Genomic DNA, 17,674 nt, shown 5'->3' on the forward strand with positions numbered 1-17,674 from the left:
TGCGACTCGGGTTCCATTCCCGCTCACGGCCAACACCAGCGACTATTATCTGAACCGGTACTGGGCCTCCCCTAGGTCGACTCGGCCTCAATTGAGTACCCGGTGCAATTTGTCGCCACTGGAGAGACAAAGGCGGTCAGGCGTGGTGCTGCTCGCCATCAGCCCTTGCCCCTCCAGTCTGGGGGACCTTTGTCTTTGCCCGAGGCTGGACCGCACAGCGGCAAAATCGCGCGCGTGTGTGACACGCAGCGGTCCATGCTGCGCTGTGATAGCCTTGAGCCACACAGGGGCAGCTGACCACGGCGCTTGGGCAAACTGTTGGGTAGCGCCGGATCTGGCTGCCTTCCCGTTCGTCCGTTGTACAAATCGGTTGCTGGCACCCGGACACAGACGCCAATTGTCGGACTGTTCGGTCTAATCTGAAAAGGTGGCGACCCTAGTGGGTGAGTGGCTGGGTGGGTGAGTGGCTGGGTGGGTGAGTGGGTGGGTGAGTGGGTGAGTGGCTGGGTGGGTGGGTGAGTGGGTGGGTGAGTGATTCGGTGAGTGGGTGGGTGGGTGAGTGGTTGGGTGAGTGGGTGGGTGGGTGAGTGGGTGCGTGGGTGGGTGGGTGAGTGGGTGGGTGAGTGGGTGGGTGGGTGAGTGGGTGGGTGGGTGAGTCGGTGGGTGGGTGGGTGCGTGAGTGGGTGCGTGAGTGGGTGCGTGAGTGGGTGCGTGAGTGGGTGGCAGGGATTCCACCTCTTCCGCAGACCAAAACTCGGAGAGGTTTGTCAGTCAGCACTCGACCTGTGCAGTTAACTGCCATGGGGGAAAAAAAGTGCAATGCTATACCACAAGATGTTGGAACAAATCAATTCCTGCCAACCAAACACAGATGCCAATTCAAACCTGTTATACAGGTGGGTGGGTGGGTGGGTGAGTGGGTGGGTCAGTGAATAAGTGACTGATGGGCTGGACCGGTGTCAACCATAGTGGGTGGGTGGGTGAGTGGGTGGGTGAGTGGGTGGGTCAGTGAGTGAGTGAGTGGTCAGGTGGACAGGTGGCAACCATAGTGGGTGGTTCAATGGGTGGGTCAGTGAGTGAGTGAGTGATCAGGTGGATAGGTGGCAACCCTTTTCAATGGTCAGAAGTTTAAATCTGAGAGCTGAGTTTGCACCAAATTCATGACAGCTGCTTCTAACAGAACTAACGCTCAACCTCACGGACGCCGATTACCTCACACAGAGACCCATAGACTCACACGGAGACTCATAGATTCACATAGAGACCCATAGAATAACACGGAGATCCGTAAACTTACATCGAGACCGATAGACTCACATAGAGATCCATAGACTTACACGGAGATCTATAGACTCACATAGAAACCCATATTATCATACAGAGACCCATAGACTCACACGGAGATCCATAAACTTACATCGAGACCGATAGACTCACATAGAGATCTATAGACTCACATAGAAACCCATATTGTCACACAGAGACCCATAGATTCACACAGAGACCCATAGACTCACACGGAGATCCATAAACTTACATTGAGACCGGTAGACTCACATAGGGACCCAAAGACTCACACAGAGACCCATAGATTCACACAGAGACCCATAGACTCACACGGAGATCCATAAACTTGCATCGAGACCGGTAGACTCACATAGAAACCCAAAGACTCACACAGAGACCCATAGATTCACACAGAGACCCATAGATTCACACAGAGATCCAAAGACTCACATGTAGACCCACAGACTCACGTGGAGACCCACAGACTCACATGTAGACCCACAGACTCACATCGAGACCCACAGACTCACATAGACATCCATATATTCACACGGAGACCCATAGACTCCCACGGAGATCTATAGACTGACACAGAGACCGACATAGAGACCCAAACTCGACCACGCGGCAACATGTGGCGGTTTTCTCTTCGATTGGCTAAATCCCAGGCGGCAATGCGAGGCAACAGCGGCGTTGTGGGCGCCGCGTTGGTGAACTCTGACCTCTAACCTCTTCACCCTCACCTTACAACGGCGATGACAGTCGCCCCCCCTCTGCTACGACAATCGCTCACCGCCCCCTACCCACACCCCTGGTCCTCCCCCCCCCCAACCCAATCCCCGCTTGTCACCACCACCACCACCGCTTGTCACCACCACCGCCACCGCTTGTCACCACCACCGCCGCTTGTCACCACCGCCACCGCTTGTCACCACCACCGCCACCGCTTGTCACCACCACCGCCGCTTGTCACCACCGCCACCGCTTGTCACCACCACCGCCACCGCTTGTCACCACCACCGCCGCTTGTCACCACCGCCACCGCTTGTCACCACCACCGCCGCTTGTCACCACCACCGCCGCCACCGTTACGCCCCGTGCCGTTTTCCCCGCTCCGTGGTCGATGCAGTCTCTGCCGCCCGTCGTTTGACACTCGCACGCTTTGACCGCCCCCCCCCCCCCCCGTCGTCGTCCCCCCCCCCCCCCCGTGCCCTTCGCTGCGTGATTTTTTGTTGCCGTGTGTTTTCTCCCTTCCGCTCGCAGTCTCGCGATCTCTTTGAGATGATAGAGAAGATGCAGGTATGTCCACGCTGCCTCGTCCCTCACCTTCATCCACTTCGCTGCGGGTACATGCGTGCCCACCGTTTCGTTTCAGATTCGAATCGAACCGAATACTTTTTTATTTTGTTTTATTAACGGGCGGTCTCCGGTTTTACGACGGTCCCATTTATGACGATCCACTCCTTAAATTTCGATTTAAAGCTTTCGTGACTGCAGGGATTCATCTTCTTGGTTCTTTCGGTAAAGTCACGTAGAATGGAAATAATAAAATAATAAAAATAAAACATAATAAAATAATTCTCACGACGTTTCGGCCACAACGCAAGCAGCTGTCCTCATGTGGAGAACAGGTCTGTGGTGAGTGGGTGAGTGGACAGACCTGTTCTCCACCTGAGGACGGCTGCTTGCGTTGTGGCCGAAACGTCGTGAGAATTATTTCATTATGTTTTATTTTTAGTCTGTCAAGTAGACAGACATGTTCTCCACCTGAGGACGGCTGCTTGCGTTGTGGCCGAAACGTCGTGAGAATTATTTTATTATGTTTTATTTTTAATTATTTTATTATTTTCCTTCTACGTGACTTTACCGAAAGAACCAAGAAGATGAACCCCTGCAGTCACGAAAGCTTTAAATCGAAATTTGATGTCTCTACCGCTCCGGTTGTTTATGGTAAAAACAACGAAAAGGAACGGGGGTCCGGTTTTTGCGTCGGCGGTGTCCGGGAGCGCCTCGCGACGCCGTGGAGCCGGGGACAGCCTGCGTTCACTTTTACTTTGTGGCATTCGCCACCGATGTGGGAGATCTGCCGAGAGGCTAACAGCTGGTTCGTCCGCATGCACCAACTAACTACGAACTAATGACAATCTCTTTTTTTTATTCTTAGTCTTATATTGTTCTTTTTTCTATTATTGTTCTCAATTTTCGTTTTTTTATTTGCATATATCGTTTTTTTTTATTTTGCATATATTGTTTTTTATTTTGCATATATTGTTTGTTATTTTGCATATATATTTTTTTGCATATATATATCTTTTTTTTTTACCAGGGTAATGCCCACTGAGCGATAACAGGTATTTTTTAAAGGCGACCTAGCCACCACAAATGGATAGCTCAATGAAGTGGCTTAGCATCATCGCGTGGAAATTTGTAGCAGCAGCCAAATCACTCGATAAACACGCGCTGGTTGTTGATTCTAAATGCGGAGGGGACACAAAAAAGCGGAGGAGCCGGGGAAAAATCCACGCGACAAGAGAGAGAGACACGCAAACTCCAAATACACAGCAGCAGGCGTCAGGGTCGGGATCGAACCCACGACCTCCTGTGTACCAGGCGAGGTAGTTAACATCTCTTAGGCACCGTGATGATGATGAGAGAGAGAGAGACACGCAAACTCCAAATATACAGCAGGCGTCAGGGTCGAGATCGAACCCACGCCCTCCTGTATACCAGGCGAGGTAGTTAACATCTCCTAGCCACCGTGATGATGATGAGAGAGACACGCAAACTCCGAATATACAACAGGCGTCAGGGTCGGGATCGATCCCACGACCTCCTGCACACCAGGCGAGGTAGTTAACATCTCTTAGGCACCGTGATGATGATGAGAGAGGGAGACACGCAAACTCCAAATATACAACAGGCGTCAGGGTCGGGATCGATCCCACGACCTCCTGTACACCAGGCGAGGTAGTTAACATCTCCTAGCCACCGTGATGATGATGAGAGAGAGAGACACGCAAACTCCAAATATACAGCAGCAGGCGTCGGGGTCGTGATCGAACCCACGACCTCCTGCACACCAGGCGAGGTAGTTAACATCTCCTAGCCACCGCGGCGCCCCTGACATCCTTGGCAGGAACCCTCCTGTGAAATAGTCACGAGACTCCGTGAGCATTTCCAGGGGAGACAAGCGAAGTAATGGTAAAGATGAAGAAATGAGAAGTCAATATATCCTTGCCAGCTAACAGGGACTCCCGCCTGCAGCCCCAGGCCTGAGACCCTAGGCCCGAGACCCGCCCAGGTTCAATAATCCAGGGGGGTCACGGTGGTCCTGCAACTGTGGAGAGCCAAGCGGAGGTCACATCCCTGGGCAGTTGTTCAAAGTTCACAATCCCACTACCCGCCAGCGTCAATTCACTGCTGTATTATGTGTGACGATGTGCCCTGTGTGATGATGGTGGTGTGTGTGTGTGATGAGGTGTGGGGAGCGGTGGTGTAGCGGCTAGCGCTCTGCTGCACTACGAACCTGGCGACCCGAGTTCGATTCCCGCTCACGGCCGACACCAGTGACGATTATCTGAACCGGTCCTGGGCCTCCCCTAGGTCGACTCGGCCTAAAATAAGTACCTGGTGCGGTGTGTGTAAACATCGTCACCGGGGAGACAAAGGCGGTCGGGCGTGGTATTGGCCACCCCCTCAAGTGCCGTGCCGGCCTTTATTGGTGCTCGCTAACAGCACTTGCCTCAACAGACTGTCAAATCAATACAGGGGATCTTTGTCTTTGTGTGCGATGATGTGTGTGTGTGACAATGATGGTGTGTGTGTGTGTGACAATGATGGTGTGTGTGTGTGTGACAATGATGGTGTGTGTGTGTGTGACTATGATGGTGTGTGTGTGACAATGATGGTGTGTGTGTGTGTGACAATGATGGAGTGTGTGTGTGTGACAATGATGGAGTGTGTGTGTGTGACAATGTGTGTGTGTCACACAGTGTGCTGTGCGATGTCTGTGATGTATGGTGTGTGGCGATGATGATGATGGTGTTTGTGATGATGTGTGTTCTGTGTGACTGCATGCTGCGCGATGATGAAGATGACGACGATGACGGTGTGACGACTTAAGTCCTCTGTCATTGTGTGCTGCGCGATGACTACGATGACGACGGCGACGATGACGGTGGCTGACCACGTGTGTTGCTATTCCACAGGGCAACAGGATAGATGACCAAAGGTGCCCCATGCCCAAGCCCAGGGTGAGTACCGAGCATCGCCACCACCAGATCCACAACCCCGTCTTGCACACCGCAACAACCGCAGATCCAGGTGGGAGGGTGGGGACGATGGGGGCAGAGTCACCACCACCACTCCCCTCCCCTTCCCACCTGAAGATCCCCAATAATGAGTATATTTATATCCTTTGGTTCTTTCGGTAAAGTGACGTCGATAGATAAAAATGAAGTGAATAAAAACAAACAAAAAAACAAAAGCAAAGGAATAGGAATTCCTGCAGTCGCGAAAGTTCTACGTCGAAATTGGACGAGTATATTTCTGACACGAAGGAGGCTTTCGCGACCGCCGTTCCGATTCGCGACTGGTTTGTGCAGGGCGACATCGCCGCGGTACGCAGGGCTCTAGGAAACACTCACCCTGACCGCCTGCTCCCCTCTTACACCCCTCTCTCCTCCTCCACCCACCCCCCTCCTCCTCCCATCCCCTGTCGTTGCAGTCGGAGGATGACTACATCCCCTACCCCAGCGTCCTCGAGGTACGTCGCTCGCGCGCGTCCGAGCGCTCCGTGGGGGTCGCGGTTCGGATCCGGCGGGCCTAACCGGGTCGCCACGGTTGGCGAGATGTTAACTACCTCGCCTGGTATACATGAAGGTCGTTCGTGGGTTTCGATGCCGACCCTGACGCCTGCTGCTGTGTATTCGGAGTCCCTCTCTCTCGTCTCTCTCTCTCTCTCTCTCTCTCCCCGTGGTCACGTGGATTTTTCCGCTGGGTCCTCCGGTTTTTTTTCCCTTCACATCTAGAATCAACGTCACGTGCTTATAGAGCATTTGGCTGCCGCTATAACATTTCCGCACGGTGATGATGATGATGAGCCACTTTCGTTGAGCTTTCATCACGTGTGATGGCCAGATCGCTTCTGAAAAAGAGCCGTTATAGCTCAGTCGGGGGCCTTGCCTGGTAAAAGAAAAAAATGTTTGTAACAAAACTGACACCTTTTTTTGCATTGACCACAATACCTGCAGTCGGAATGCAAAACAAAACATAACTCTGATAGTGTATGCACTGTCCTTGAAACTGATTGGTCCACACCCGAGACAGCTTTCCTTAGAGCCTAGTCTCACATGGCGTTGGACCAGATGACGCCAAAAGGCGCACAGTTTTTTTGCCAGATAAAAGGGTAAAAAAAAACAATTCTCATATTTTGCTACTGGCAAATGAGTTTCCAATGGTGAAAATGTTTGTAGTTTAGTTTTTATTGTCGCGGGAGTATTTAACCGACGGTAGTAGGAGGAACCGTCGGCTCCGCGAGCAGCGGGGACGTTGGCGATGGCCGCGACGTCGTGGGCAAGACGGGGGCTCCCCGCGTGACGTCGTCGCCAATCCGAATTTTGCCCGACGACAAAAAACAAAATAGTCGTCACGAAACGACGCCGCGGGTTACTCTATCGGGATTACACATGGAAACGTCGCTCCCTCCCTCCCTTCCTTCCCCACCACCACCCCTCCTTCGCTACCTCCCCCCCCACACCTGCGAAAACTCGTGGACAAACACACACGCACGCAAAGCCTCATCATAAAATTGCAGTCATCGTAGCAATGACGATTGCGCAAAACCGCGCGACGCCTAAAACCGCGCGACGCCTAAAACCGCGCGACGCCTAAAACCGCGCGACGCCTAAAACCGCGCGACGCCTAAAACCGCGCGACGCCTAAAACCGCGCGACGCCTAAAACCGCGCGACGCCTAAAACCGCGCGACGCCTAAAACCGCGCGACGCCTAAAACCGCGCGACGCCTAAAACCGCGCGACGCCTAAAACCGCGCGACGCCTAAAACCGCGCGACGCCTAAACCAGGCCACCAACCGACCTTCTGGATCGCAGCAGCAGCAGCAGCAGTAGCGGCCTCACCCCACGTACGCCGCAAAACAGAAATGAAGGCGAGACGGATGGAAGCGAGAGTCCGGGCTGCGGGTGGGGACCCCCTACCGTCGAACCTCCCCGGTTTGAACGTTCTTGAACGTTCCACACCGCCAATGATCGACCATCAACCGAATCGGGAGCGGCGGTGCGGGGGCGGGGGGCGTGGGATTCGGTCGATTGTCGACCATCAACCGAATCCTTGCGCCGTTGCTGCCACCTTCGCTCCCTTTAAAGGGACGAATGGGCGAGATCCGCTCTGCTCCTGAAGCAGGCGATTGGAGTGGCGCATCTGAAATGACATCTTTTGATCTCTTCTCATTGAATCCCGCATGAAAGAAGTTCGCAATAACAAAGCGACGAACACGCCGGCGCGTCCGTTGTTGGCGGTGCCGACGGCGTTGTGGCCGGCGCCGTGGGTCGGCTCCTGCAGAACTGGTCAGCTGTTAAGAGGCGAATCCTCGCAGAGCGACCGGCAGTGAGTTCCACGTAAATGGGGCCGGATACCGCGGACGTGAGTCAGTGAGTGGGCGGGCGGGCGGTTGATCGAGCAGGCGGGCTGGCAAGCGGGTGAACGAGCGGGTGGGTGAGTGAGTGAGATGTTGAGTAAGCAGGTGAGTGGGTGAGTCAGCGGGTGATTGGGTGAGCAGGTGAGTGAGTGAGTGGGTGGGTGAGTGTGTGAGCAGGTGAGCATGTACGCGAGGGAGTGATGGGGTGGATTAGTCGGTGAGTGAGCAATTGAGCGGTTGAGTGAGCAGGTGAGTGGGTGAGTCAGCGGGTGATTGGGTGAGCAGGTGAGTGAGTCAGTGGGTGGGTGAGTCGGTGGGTGGGTGGGTGAGTGTGTGAGCAGGTGAGCATGTACGCGAGGGAGTGATGGGGTGGATTAGTCGGTGAGTGAGCGATTGAGCGGTTGAGTGAGCAGGTGAGTGGGTGAGTCAGCGGGTGATTGGGTGAGCAGGTGAGTGAGTCAGTGGGTGGGTGAGTCGGTGGGTGGCTGAGTGTGTGAGCAGGTGAGCATGTAAGCGAGGGAGTGTTTGAGTGGATTAGTCGGTGAGCGAGCGGGTGAGTGCAGGAGCGAGGCGGCGAGTTAGTGGGTAAGTGGGTGAGTGAGTTCAACGACGCGTCACCTTCCCCGCGTTTGGGGGAGGCTGCGAGGGCCAGGTTTTTTGTTTCCCCGCGTGTCACGACTTTGGGCTCACGACTCGCACACGCCAGGGGGGGGGGCGGGGGGAAGAGCGATCAATGTAGCTCATGATGTGGCCCGGGGATGATGAAAAGGGCCCAAGCCTCTTCATTTATTCAGCGGGGGCGCAATTGGGCGTGCGCCTAATTGCAAGCTGAGATTGGCCGCTGTGCCGCTAGCCGCCCTCGCTCCCCGTGCGCTCGTGAGCGGAGGAGCGCACGCGGGATGCGTCGTCGTGTTTACCCGGGGAACGCATTCACACGTACACACACACGCAAAGACAAATATTCCCCGTATAGCCTTAACAGACTGTAGGGGCAAGTGCTGTTAGCGAGCACCTATGAAGGCCGGGACGGTACACCAGGGGGTGGTTGGGTGGCCAGCACCACGCCCGGCCGCTTTGTCTCCCCAGTGGCGATGTTTACTCACCTCACCAGGTACTAATTTGATGCTGAGTCGACCTAGGGGAGACCCAGGACCGGCTCAGATAATCGTCACCGGTGGTGTTGGTGGCCGCGAGCGGGAATCGAACCCGGGTCGCCAGGTTCGTAGCGCAGCGCGCTAAAGGCTACACAACCGCTCCCCACTACCCCACACACACAGACACACACAGACACACGTCGTGTGACCGTGCGCGTGTGTGTGTGTGTGTCCCAGGTGCTACAGCGGGAGCCCCCCTACCCGTCCGTGATACTTCCCCAATTCGGGGGCTACTGGATCGAGGGGGCGGAGCGGCGGGGGAGCCACATCCCCGAGGGGGAGGGGCCGCCCGCCACCCCCGCCCCCTCGCCGGACTCCGCCCCCTCCCCCGTGGACCCCCTCGCCATCGAGAGCCACCGCACGGCCCACCTCTACCGGCAGCACTTCCTCGGGCAGGTGAGACCTGGCGGGGGGAGGGAGGGGAGGGGGGCATGGGGGGAGGGCTGGATTCTAAAATGTGGAGGGACCACGGGGAGAAAGAGAGAGAGAGACGCATGGGCACTCCAAATATGCAACAGGCATCGTCAGGGTCGGGATCGAACCCAAGCCCTCCTGCATACCAGGCGAGGTTGTTAACTTTTCCTAGCCACCGTGGCGTCTGTATGGGGTATAAGGGCCCATTGCCTGAAACGTCGCCTGTTACATGCAAGGCAGAGACCTTGCTGAGAAGCGAGCGCTAACGGAATCGGCGCTAAAAGGGGTCACCACAGCATCGCATGCATGGGGATGCGTTCCTGGCGGCGTCTGATAGGCTCGGAGCCGTGCTTCGCTCTCATTGGCTGAGCGAATGATGGGGGTGGGGCACGTCTGCCCGGCCGGCGCTGCTGTGCGGCGTTCTCACTCGTAAGCGCTCTGTAGAATATAAAAAAATTCTTTCATTATTTGTTGCCTGTTGTTGTTGTTGGAGAAATCGGCTATGCGCCCGGCAGACACCCCAGTTCGATTCCCGCTTACGGTCAACACCGGCGACGGTTATCTGATCCGGTCCTGGGCCTCTGCTCGGTCGACTCAGCCTCGAATGAGTACCTGGTGCGGTGTGTAAAAACATCGCCACTGGGGAGGAAAAGGCGGCCGGGCGTTGTGTTGTCGTGTGCCGTGCCGGCCTTCATAGGTGCTCACTAACTATACGGGGGATTTCGATTTAAAGCTTTCGTGACTGCAGGGATTCATCTTCTTGGTTCTTTTGGTAAAGTCACGTAGAAGGGAAATAATAAAATAATAAAAATTAACTTAATAAAATACAATTCTCACGACGTTTCGGCCACAACGCAAGCAGCTGTCCTCAGGTGAAGAACAGGTCTGTCGGAAAGACAGCGTCGAAACGTCGTGAGAATTGTATTTTATTATGTTTTATTTTTATTATTTTATTATTTCCCTTCTACGTGACTTTACCGAAAGAACCAAGAAGAAATACGGGGGATCTTTGTCTTTGCGTGCGATGATGTGTGTGTGTGACAATGAGTGTATCATGCGGTGTGCTGTGCGATGTTTGTGATGTATGGTGTGTGACAATATGTCCCGTCTAATAATGACGGCCGCCCACCCCCTCGTGTGCCATGCCGGCCTTCATAGGTGCTCGCTAACAGCAATTGCCCCAAAAATATCTTAAGGCTATACGGGGGATATCTTTGATCTTAGTGACTGTTAAGGCCACACACTCACACAGTTGTTGTTGTTTTGCCGCCATTGACGACGCCGTTGAGTGTTGTCGTTGTAACCACCGTCGGCTATCGCACCGTCGTCCGCACCAGGAGCACTTCAACTACTACGCTGTGGACCCCGCGCTGGGCATCATCATCTTCTCCGTAAAGCATGAGGTCGTGTCGGAGCAGGAGCATCTCCGCATGATCCTCCGGTAACACGCCCGCAACCCCGCGCCAGCGTTGGCCCAGCGTTGGCACGCATGGTGGTCTGAAACGTCGGCCCGACCTTTGCGTCAACGTAAATTAGGCGGGGCAGGGCTGATGCAGCGCAGTGGGTGGCAGACAACAACGAGGTGCTGCGATTTTTCGTACGCGCAAAAAACCGCAGGGTGCACAAGCACAACGTGCCTGCACAATGCTATGTTGATTCCCCTATGAATTACCCAACCGGTAATCAATATCCATTGTAATTGATATGCGTACCTTAACCCCCGCACCTGATTGGCTCACAAGTGATGACGTCACAGCCACTTCCTGTCTATTTAAGAACGAAACAGGAAGAGGGTTTCTCTGCGATTCTGTGGCTGTCGCCTAATGCTGCTGCTGCTGCTGGTGGTTGTTGTTGTTGTAATTACCGGCGAAACGTCACCAGGTACTCGAATTGTAAATGTTGTGGTGGGTTCACTCTCCAACACACAACCGGTTAGTGCTCCACTCGTAACGAATTGGCCACGTTTTGTTTAAGTTACAAACCTTACGAATTGGCCGTGTCGGGTGGCGGCGTGTTCAACGACACATTTATACATTCACGTGACCTACCCACAAAAAAAACACCTCCTCTTCTGTGGGTAACGCTCGCGCCCCGCAGCGACAAGACGCCTGGGTTCAATTCCCCGTCTCGGGACCCCTTTCTGTGTGCAGGTTTCGTACTTTCTCCCAACCCCCCCCCCCCCCCCCCCCCATTCTGCACGGGTTTCCTCTGGTTTTCCTACCCGAGCTGAAGGAAGGAAAATAAAACAAAACCCCTTACAGGGCAACTGGTGCTGCTGGCCATTAAAAGACCCCAGTGCTGCACAAATTGCACTGGAAATTTACTCAACTGGGATCACCGCAGGAGCAATATCGCCCCTCTACCTTGATAACTTAGGCGACACACGGTGACTAGGAGATGTTAACTACCTCGCCTGTTATACAGGAGGTCGTGGGTTCGATCCAAACCCCGACACCTGCTGCTGTATATCTTCTTGGTTCTTTCTGTAAAGTCACATAGAAGGGAAATAATAAAATAATAAAAATAAAACATTCAATAATTTTCACGGCGTTTCGGCCACAACGCAAGCAGCCGTCCTCAGGTGAATGAACACCACCAGGCTTGGCAGCGTATATTTAAGCTGGGTTGGAGGGGGAAGGGCGCCTTGACAAAGTAATTTGCATATCAAGAGGAATTTAGCATATTTATTTTTATTATAATTTTTTCCCTTCTATGTGACTTTACCGAAAAAACCAAGAAGATGAATCCCTGCAGTCACGAAAGCTTTAAATCTAAACCTGCTGTACATTTGGAGTTTGCGTGGTTTCTTTCTCCACTTCGTCGAGCTATCACTCACAGCTCGGTGGGGTCTTACCCCGGTCAATTAAATAAAATAGTTTAGTTTTAACTTGGCAGGACCCTTAACTCTAGATTTGAAGCTTTCGTGACGGCAAGGATTCATACTCTTAGTTCTTTCGGTAAAGTCACGTAGGTGAAAAATGAAATTGAGACTCGGTGACGCTTTCCCCGGGTCAACGAGCAGAATAAACAGGACCCTGCGGGGTGGGCTGGTAGGAATAATACTTAGTACCGGTACAGGGATATCGACCGGGTATAGAGGAGTTAAAGAAAAAAATACTGTATTCTAGTGTAACGTTAATTAAAAGTGTTTGTTTTGACAAGAAAGGCTGTGAGATTTAAAGACCCCCCAACACCACCCTCAACACCACCCCTCCCACCAGCCCTCACCACCACCCCCCACCACCACCCCCCACCACCACCCCCCACCACCACCCCCCACCACCACCCAACCCCACCACCACCACCCCACCACCCCCCACCACCACCTTCTGCACTAGGCCTCGCGAAGCTTGCCGCACTAGGCCTCGCGCCGTGCTTTTTGTGCACAAATAAGGCGATTAAATGTATCTCGTCTCTGTGTTAATACATGTTTCTTGTCTCTGTGTTAAAAAAACGTGCTGCGTTTCAGTAAAGTATTTTTTTTTAAATAAACATGCTGCGTTTCATCTCTGTGTTAAGTTAATAAGCCTGCCGCACTAGGCCTCGCGAAGCGTGCCACACTAGACCTCGCGCCGTGCTTTCTCTGCAGTAGACTTAGCGAAGCCTTCTGCACTAGGCCTCGCGAAGCCTCTGCACTAGGCCTCGCGAAGCCACGCTTTTCGTGCACAAATAAGGCGATTAAATGTATCTCGTCTCTGTGTTAATAAGCCTGCCGCACTAGGCCTCGCGAAGCCTGCCGCACTAGGCCTCGCGCCGTGCTTTTCGTGCACAAATAAGGCGATTAAATGTATCTCGTCTGTGTGTTAATAAATGTTTCTTGTCTCTGTGTTAAAAAAACGTGCTGCGTTTCAGTAAAGTAATTTTGAAGCGAAGTTTAAAGTTTTGCCGTGAGGCGCCGGAAGCGACGGCCATCTTGTTTAATTCACAGATCGCAGGGGGAGCGGGCGGCCATCTTGTCGGACAGGGTCATGCCAAGTGTTTGCAGTAGGGGGCGATGTTGATACACGGACGGACGGACAGTCGGACGGACGGACACATTAATCTATTGGTGGTCTGGTCCACTTCGTTCCTACCAGTATAATAATAATGATGATGATCATAATGACGATCATGAAATAGTTGTCAGTTCGCACCGGAATTGAGGATTGAACTGGAGGCGTTCAGCTTCGTGAGTCAAGGGCGATCTTCCGGCCGTTTGTATTTTGAGACGAGATCTGACGTCAAGGCGCCATTGTTCCGCGCGCGTCTGTGGGCGCGAGCCTCCGCCTGTGAGTGATGCCAAGTCTCCGCAGAGCAATGGCTGCAATTACCTCCCTTAATTATATTTGTGCCGAGCACAAAAGTGTGAGTTTTGCGCGAGGTTTGCCGCTGCAGCTGTGCCTGCGTGCGTGTGTCTGCGTGCGTGTGTCTGTGTGTGCGTGCGTGTGTCTGTGTTTGAATGCGTGTGGGGAGCGGTGGCGCAGTGGTTAGCGCTCGCTGCGTTACGAAATCGGCAGAGACCCGAGTTGGACTCCCGCTCACGGCCAACATTGGCGGCGACTCTTATCTGGACCGGTCCTGGGCCTCCGCTCGGTCGACTCAGCCTCAAAACGAGTACCTGGTCCGGTGTGTAAGCATCGGTACCGGGGAGACAAAGACGGCCTAGCGTGGTGCTGGCCACACACCCCTCCCCCCCCTCTCCCTGTACCATGCCGGCCTTCATAGGTGCTCGCTAACAGCATCTGCCCCAACAGTCTGGCTAAAGCTGTACGGGGGATCTTAGTCTTTTATTTATGTATGGGGAGTGGTGGTGCAGTGGTTAGCGCGCTGCTCTCCGAACCCGGTGACCCAAGCCCGATTCCTACTCACGGCCAACACCGGTGACGACTATCTGGACCGGTCCTGGGCCTCCCCTAGGTCGACTCAGCCTCAAAAACGAGTACCTGGTGCCGTGTGTAAAACATCGCCACTGGGGAGACAAAGGTGCTGACCACCCACCCCCTCGTGTGCCTTGCCGGCGCTCGCTAACAGCACTTGGCCCCAACAGTCGGCTCAGGCTCCGCGGCGGAACTTTTTGTCTCTTTCGCGTCTCCCCCTCTCGTCGCCAAGGACGAAGGCGAGGACCTGCTACGACCTCATCCCCATCTCGTGCCTCACCGAGTTCCCCAACGTCATCCAGATGGCGAAGGTGAGACACGGGGCAACGTCACTCTCCGTGGGCCACGCAAGGGGGAGGGGCGGGGGGGGGCGGGGGGAGGGGTTGGAGGGGGGGCGGTGGGGTCTGTAGGGTAGGATGGACTAGGGACTAGGGGGTGGCGGCTTTTCTTGGGTCAGGGGTCGGCAATTGAAATAGCAAGAGGAGCCGGCGGTCCTCAATAGACGGCGCCTTGGGTGAGCGGCCAACACCGGCGGCGGTTATCTGAGCCGCTCCTGGGCCTCCCCTAGGTGGACTCGGCCTCAAATGAGTACCCGGTACGGTGTGTAAACATCGCCACTGGGGAGACAAAGGCGGACGGGCGTGGTGTTGGCCACCCTCCCCCGGCCTGCTTCGGTGCTCGCTAACAGCACTTGCCCCAACAGTGTGTTAAGGCTATAGGGGGGACCTTTGTAAATATATATTTTTCTTTATTCCATTGGTGTGATGCAACGAATACGTTTCCATCTGTAGCTCTCACCGGGAGCAGCGTGAAATCAAACAGAGAGCTACTTCTGTTTTTGTATTTAGTAAGTTTTTTTTTTAAGTTTAATCTGATTCTGCTATCTGTGGCGCGAGATGGAAGTTTCCGGCTCCGTGCACTGAGAGAAACAGCCCGTGGAAGCGAATATTACAGAACTGCTTCTGAGATGACCCTTCAAGTGGCCTCTTATCCACACACACACATGGGGCAACATTTGCTCGCACGTCCTGCCACATGTTTGCAAATTGCCAGGAGAACCGATATTTTTTTGTATTTTACTAAGCATGTATTTTGACAAATTTAAGTGAAAAACAAATTTAGTGTGCATCACGGTTTGAGTCCATGCATATTGTATATTGAACTTCTTTCGCGCCATACGTAGCCGACCATGCTAATCGGAGTCCATGGTTCTTTATCTGAATATATGGGTCTCTGAATCTATGGATCTCTATGTGAATCCATGGGTCTCTGTGTGAATCCATGGGTCTCTGTGTGAATCTATGGGTCTCTGTGAGAATCTATGGATCTCTGTGTGTGTCTATGGGTCTCTATGTGAATCCATGGGTCTCTGTGTGAATCTCTGGGTATCTATTGTGTGAGTCTATGGGTCTCTATGTGAATCCATGGGTCTCTGTGTGAATCTATGGGTCTCTCTGAATCGATGAGTCTCTATGCGAATCTATGGGTCTCTATATTAATCTATGGGTCTCTGTCTAGAATCTATGGGTCTCTATATTAATCTGTGGTTCTCTGTGTGTGTCTATGGGGTCTCTCTGCGAGTCTACGTGTCTCTGTGTGTGAGTCATTGGTGAATTGGCCAAGACCGTAGCCTCACTGCACTCATGAGTCCTACTTAATTACGGGCAGCTTACACCTGGACTCAAACCCAGGCTCTATGGAATTACCAGCATCTTTGACCTCTCAGCCGCTACTCCCTCCCTCCCTCCCATGGTGATGTCCAGAGGCGTTCGCTCTCTTCCCGTGAAGCGTCCAGCACGCGCGTCCGTGCCCCGTGCAGAGCGTGGATGTTTGCGTGTGGAGGGTGACTGGGTCCCGGTGAGAGTGATGGGCGATGTGACCCTTGACCCCTGATCCCTGACCCCTGACCCTGTCGTTCCAGCTCGTCTGTGAAGACGTCACCGTCGATAGGTTTTCCCCGATTTTGTACCCGAAGGTGAGCAAAGTGAAGTCCATTCATTGGTGCACGAGTTGATGTTGCGGCCTCTAGTGGCTGCAGAGGGACACGTGAACTAATGACCTCCAGCATCCTGTAGTAATAATACAAATGTATAAATAACCATCGCACATTTACAATTTGGGCTACTCTATATTCTCTCAAGCTACGGGGAATAGTAGTCGGTTTTTTACCCTTTTATCTGGCAACAAAACTGACACCTTTTTACAAGGGATCATGTTTGCATTGACCACAATACTTGCGGTCAAAATGCAAACGTAAAAAACAACTCTAATAATGTATGCACTGTCCTTGAAGTTGATTGGTCCACACCCGAGACAGCTTTTCTTAGAGCCTAGTCTCACATGGTGTTGGACCAGATGACGCCAAAAGGCGGACACGGGGAATGTCACGTTACGCGACCACCGTGCTCGCTGCGCAGTTCCGGCCTGTTCGGATACGTGACTGGGCGGATATGTGACGGGTCGGATACGCAACTGGTCGGATACGCGAGGGATCGGATACGCGACGTTCATCCTTAATATGGCGCCACCCCGGCCGACTTCTCTGGACGAAAGTCTTCCCGAGTTAGCGCCCAAGTGCTCGGCCGCGTCACGATCCGTCACGGATTTTTTGTTTTGTTATGTTTAACTTTGGCCACGTTGCGACGATCTGCCCGGAGTCCGCTCGTCGTGACCCCACGGCAGAGGTCGCAACCGGGTACCCGATATCCGTACCCTACCCGATACCCGTACCCTACCCGATACCCGTACCCTACCCGATACCCGTACCCTACCCGATACCCAGCTACCCGTACCCGGCTGTGTGGTGGCGGCGGTGTGGCGTGACAAGTTGACATCGATGTTATTCTAATTAGTATCAATCACCCAGATGGGCTTCTCTGTTCCCCATCTCCCCCCCCCACCGCCCCCCTCCCCGCAGGCGTCTAAGCTCATCGTGACCTACGATGAGCACGTGCTCTCCAACAACTTCAAGTTCGGAGTCATCTACCAAAAGTTCGGTCAGGTGAGCGTCCCTCCGCACTTCCTCCTCCTGCGAGACGGCCACACCGAGAGGCTGGGCTCCACCCCGGGTGTCAGCCGCTGCACCCGCCGCCTGTTTCCGCGCCCTCCCTGCCTCAGTGTGGAGAGTCGATGGCTACGGGGGCCCCGTCACCAATGACTGGAACAAAACTAAAAAACTCAAAAAATAAAAAAATCATAATGACATTTGGTCGAGCTGCCCGGTTGGTGAGGAGCTCAGAGAGATGCTAACCCGGCACCGCTGAGAGGCCTGGGGGGTTCCAGTCCCGGGTGTCTGCCACCCAGCCGC

The 17,674-nt window shown here is 53.7% G+C and overlaps 1 protein-coding gene across 1 annotated transcript in view; it reads left to right on the plus strand.

The window, feature by feature from the left end:
* LOC133352366 (rap1 GTPase-activating protein 1-like) overlaps positions 1 to 17,674 on the plus strand; it is a 189,628-nt gene that overhangs the window by 150,692 nt on the left and 21,262 nt on the right. Inside the window, exons 4-11 of the mRNA XM_061567961.1 lie at positions 2,551 to 2,586; positions 5,496 to 5,540; positions 6,014 to 6,052; positions 9,275 to 9,493; positions 10,849 to 10,952; positions 14,600 to 14,678; positions 16,289 to 16,342; positions 17,285 to 17,368. Coding sequence (XP_061423945.1) covers positions 2,551 to 2,586; positions 5,496 to 5,540; positions 6,014 to 6,052; positions 9,275 to 9,493; positions 10,849 to 10,952; positions 14,600 to 14,678; positions 16,289 to 16,342; positions 17,285 to 17,368 — 660 coding nt within the window. The remainder of the gene's footprint in view (positions 1 to 2,550; positions 2,587 to 5,495; positions 5,541 to 6,013; positions 6,053 to 9,274; positions 9,494 to 10,848; positions 10,953 to 14,599; positions 14,679 to 16,288; positions 16,343 to 17,284; positions 17,369 to 17,674) is intronic.

The sequence above is a fragment of the Lethenteron reissneri genome, chromosome 40 (assembly GCF_015708825.2).
Source record: "Lethenteron reissneri isolate LAM-NWPU_2019-01 chromosome 40, ASM1570882v1, whole genome shotgun sequence".
NCBI classification, from domain to species: Eukaryota; Metazoa; Chordata; class Hyperoartia; order Petromyzontiformes; family Petromyzontidae; genus Lethenteron; species Lethenteron reissneri.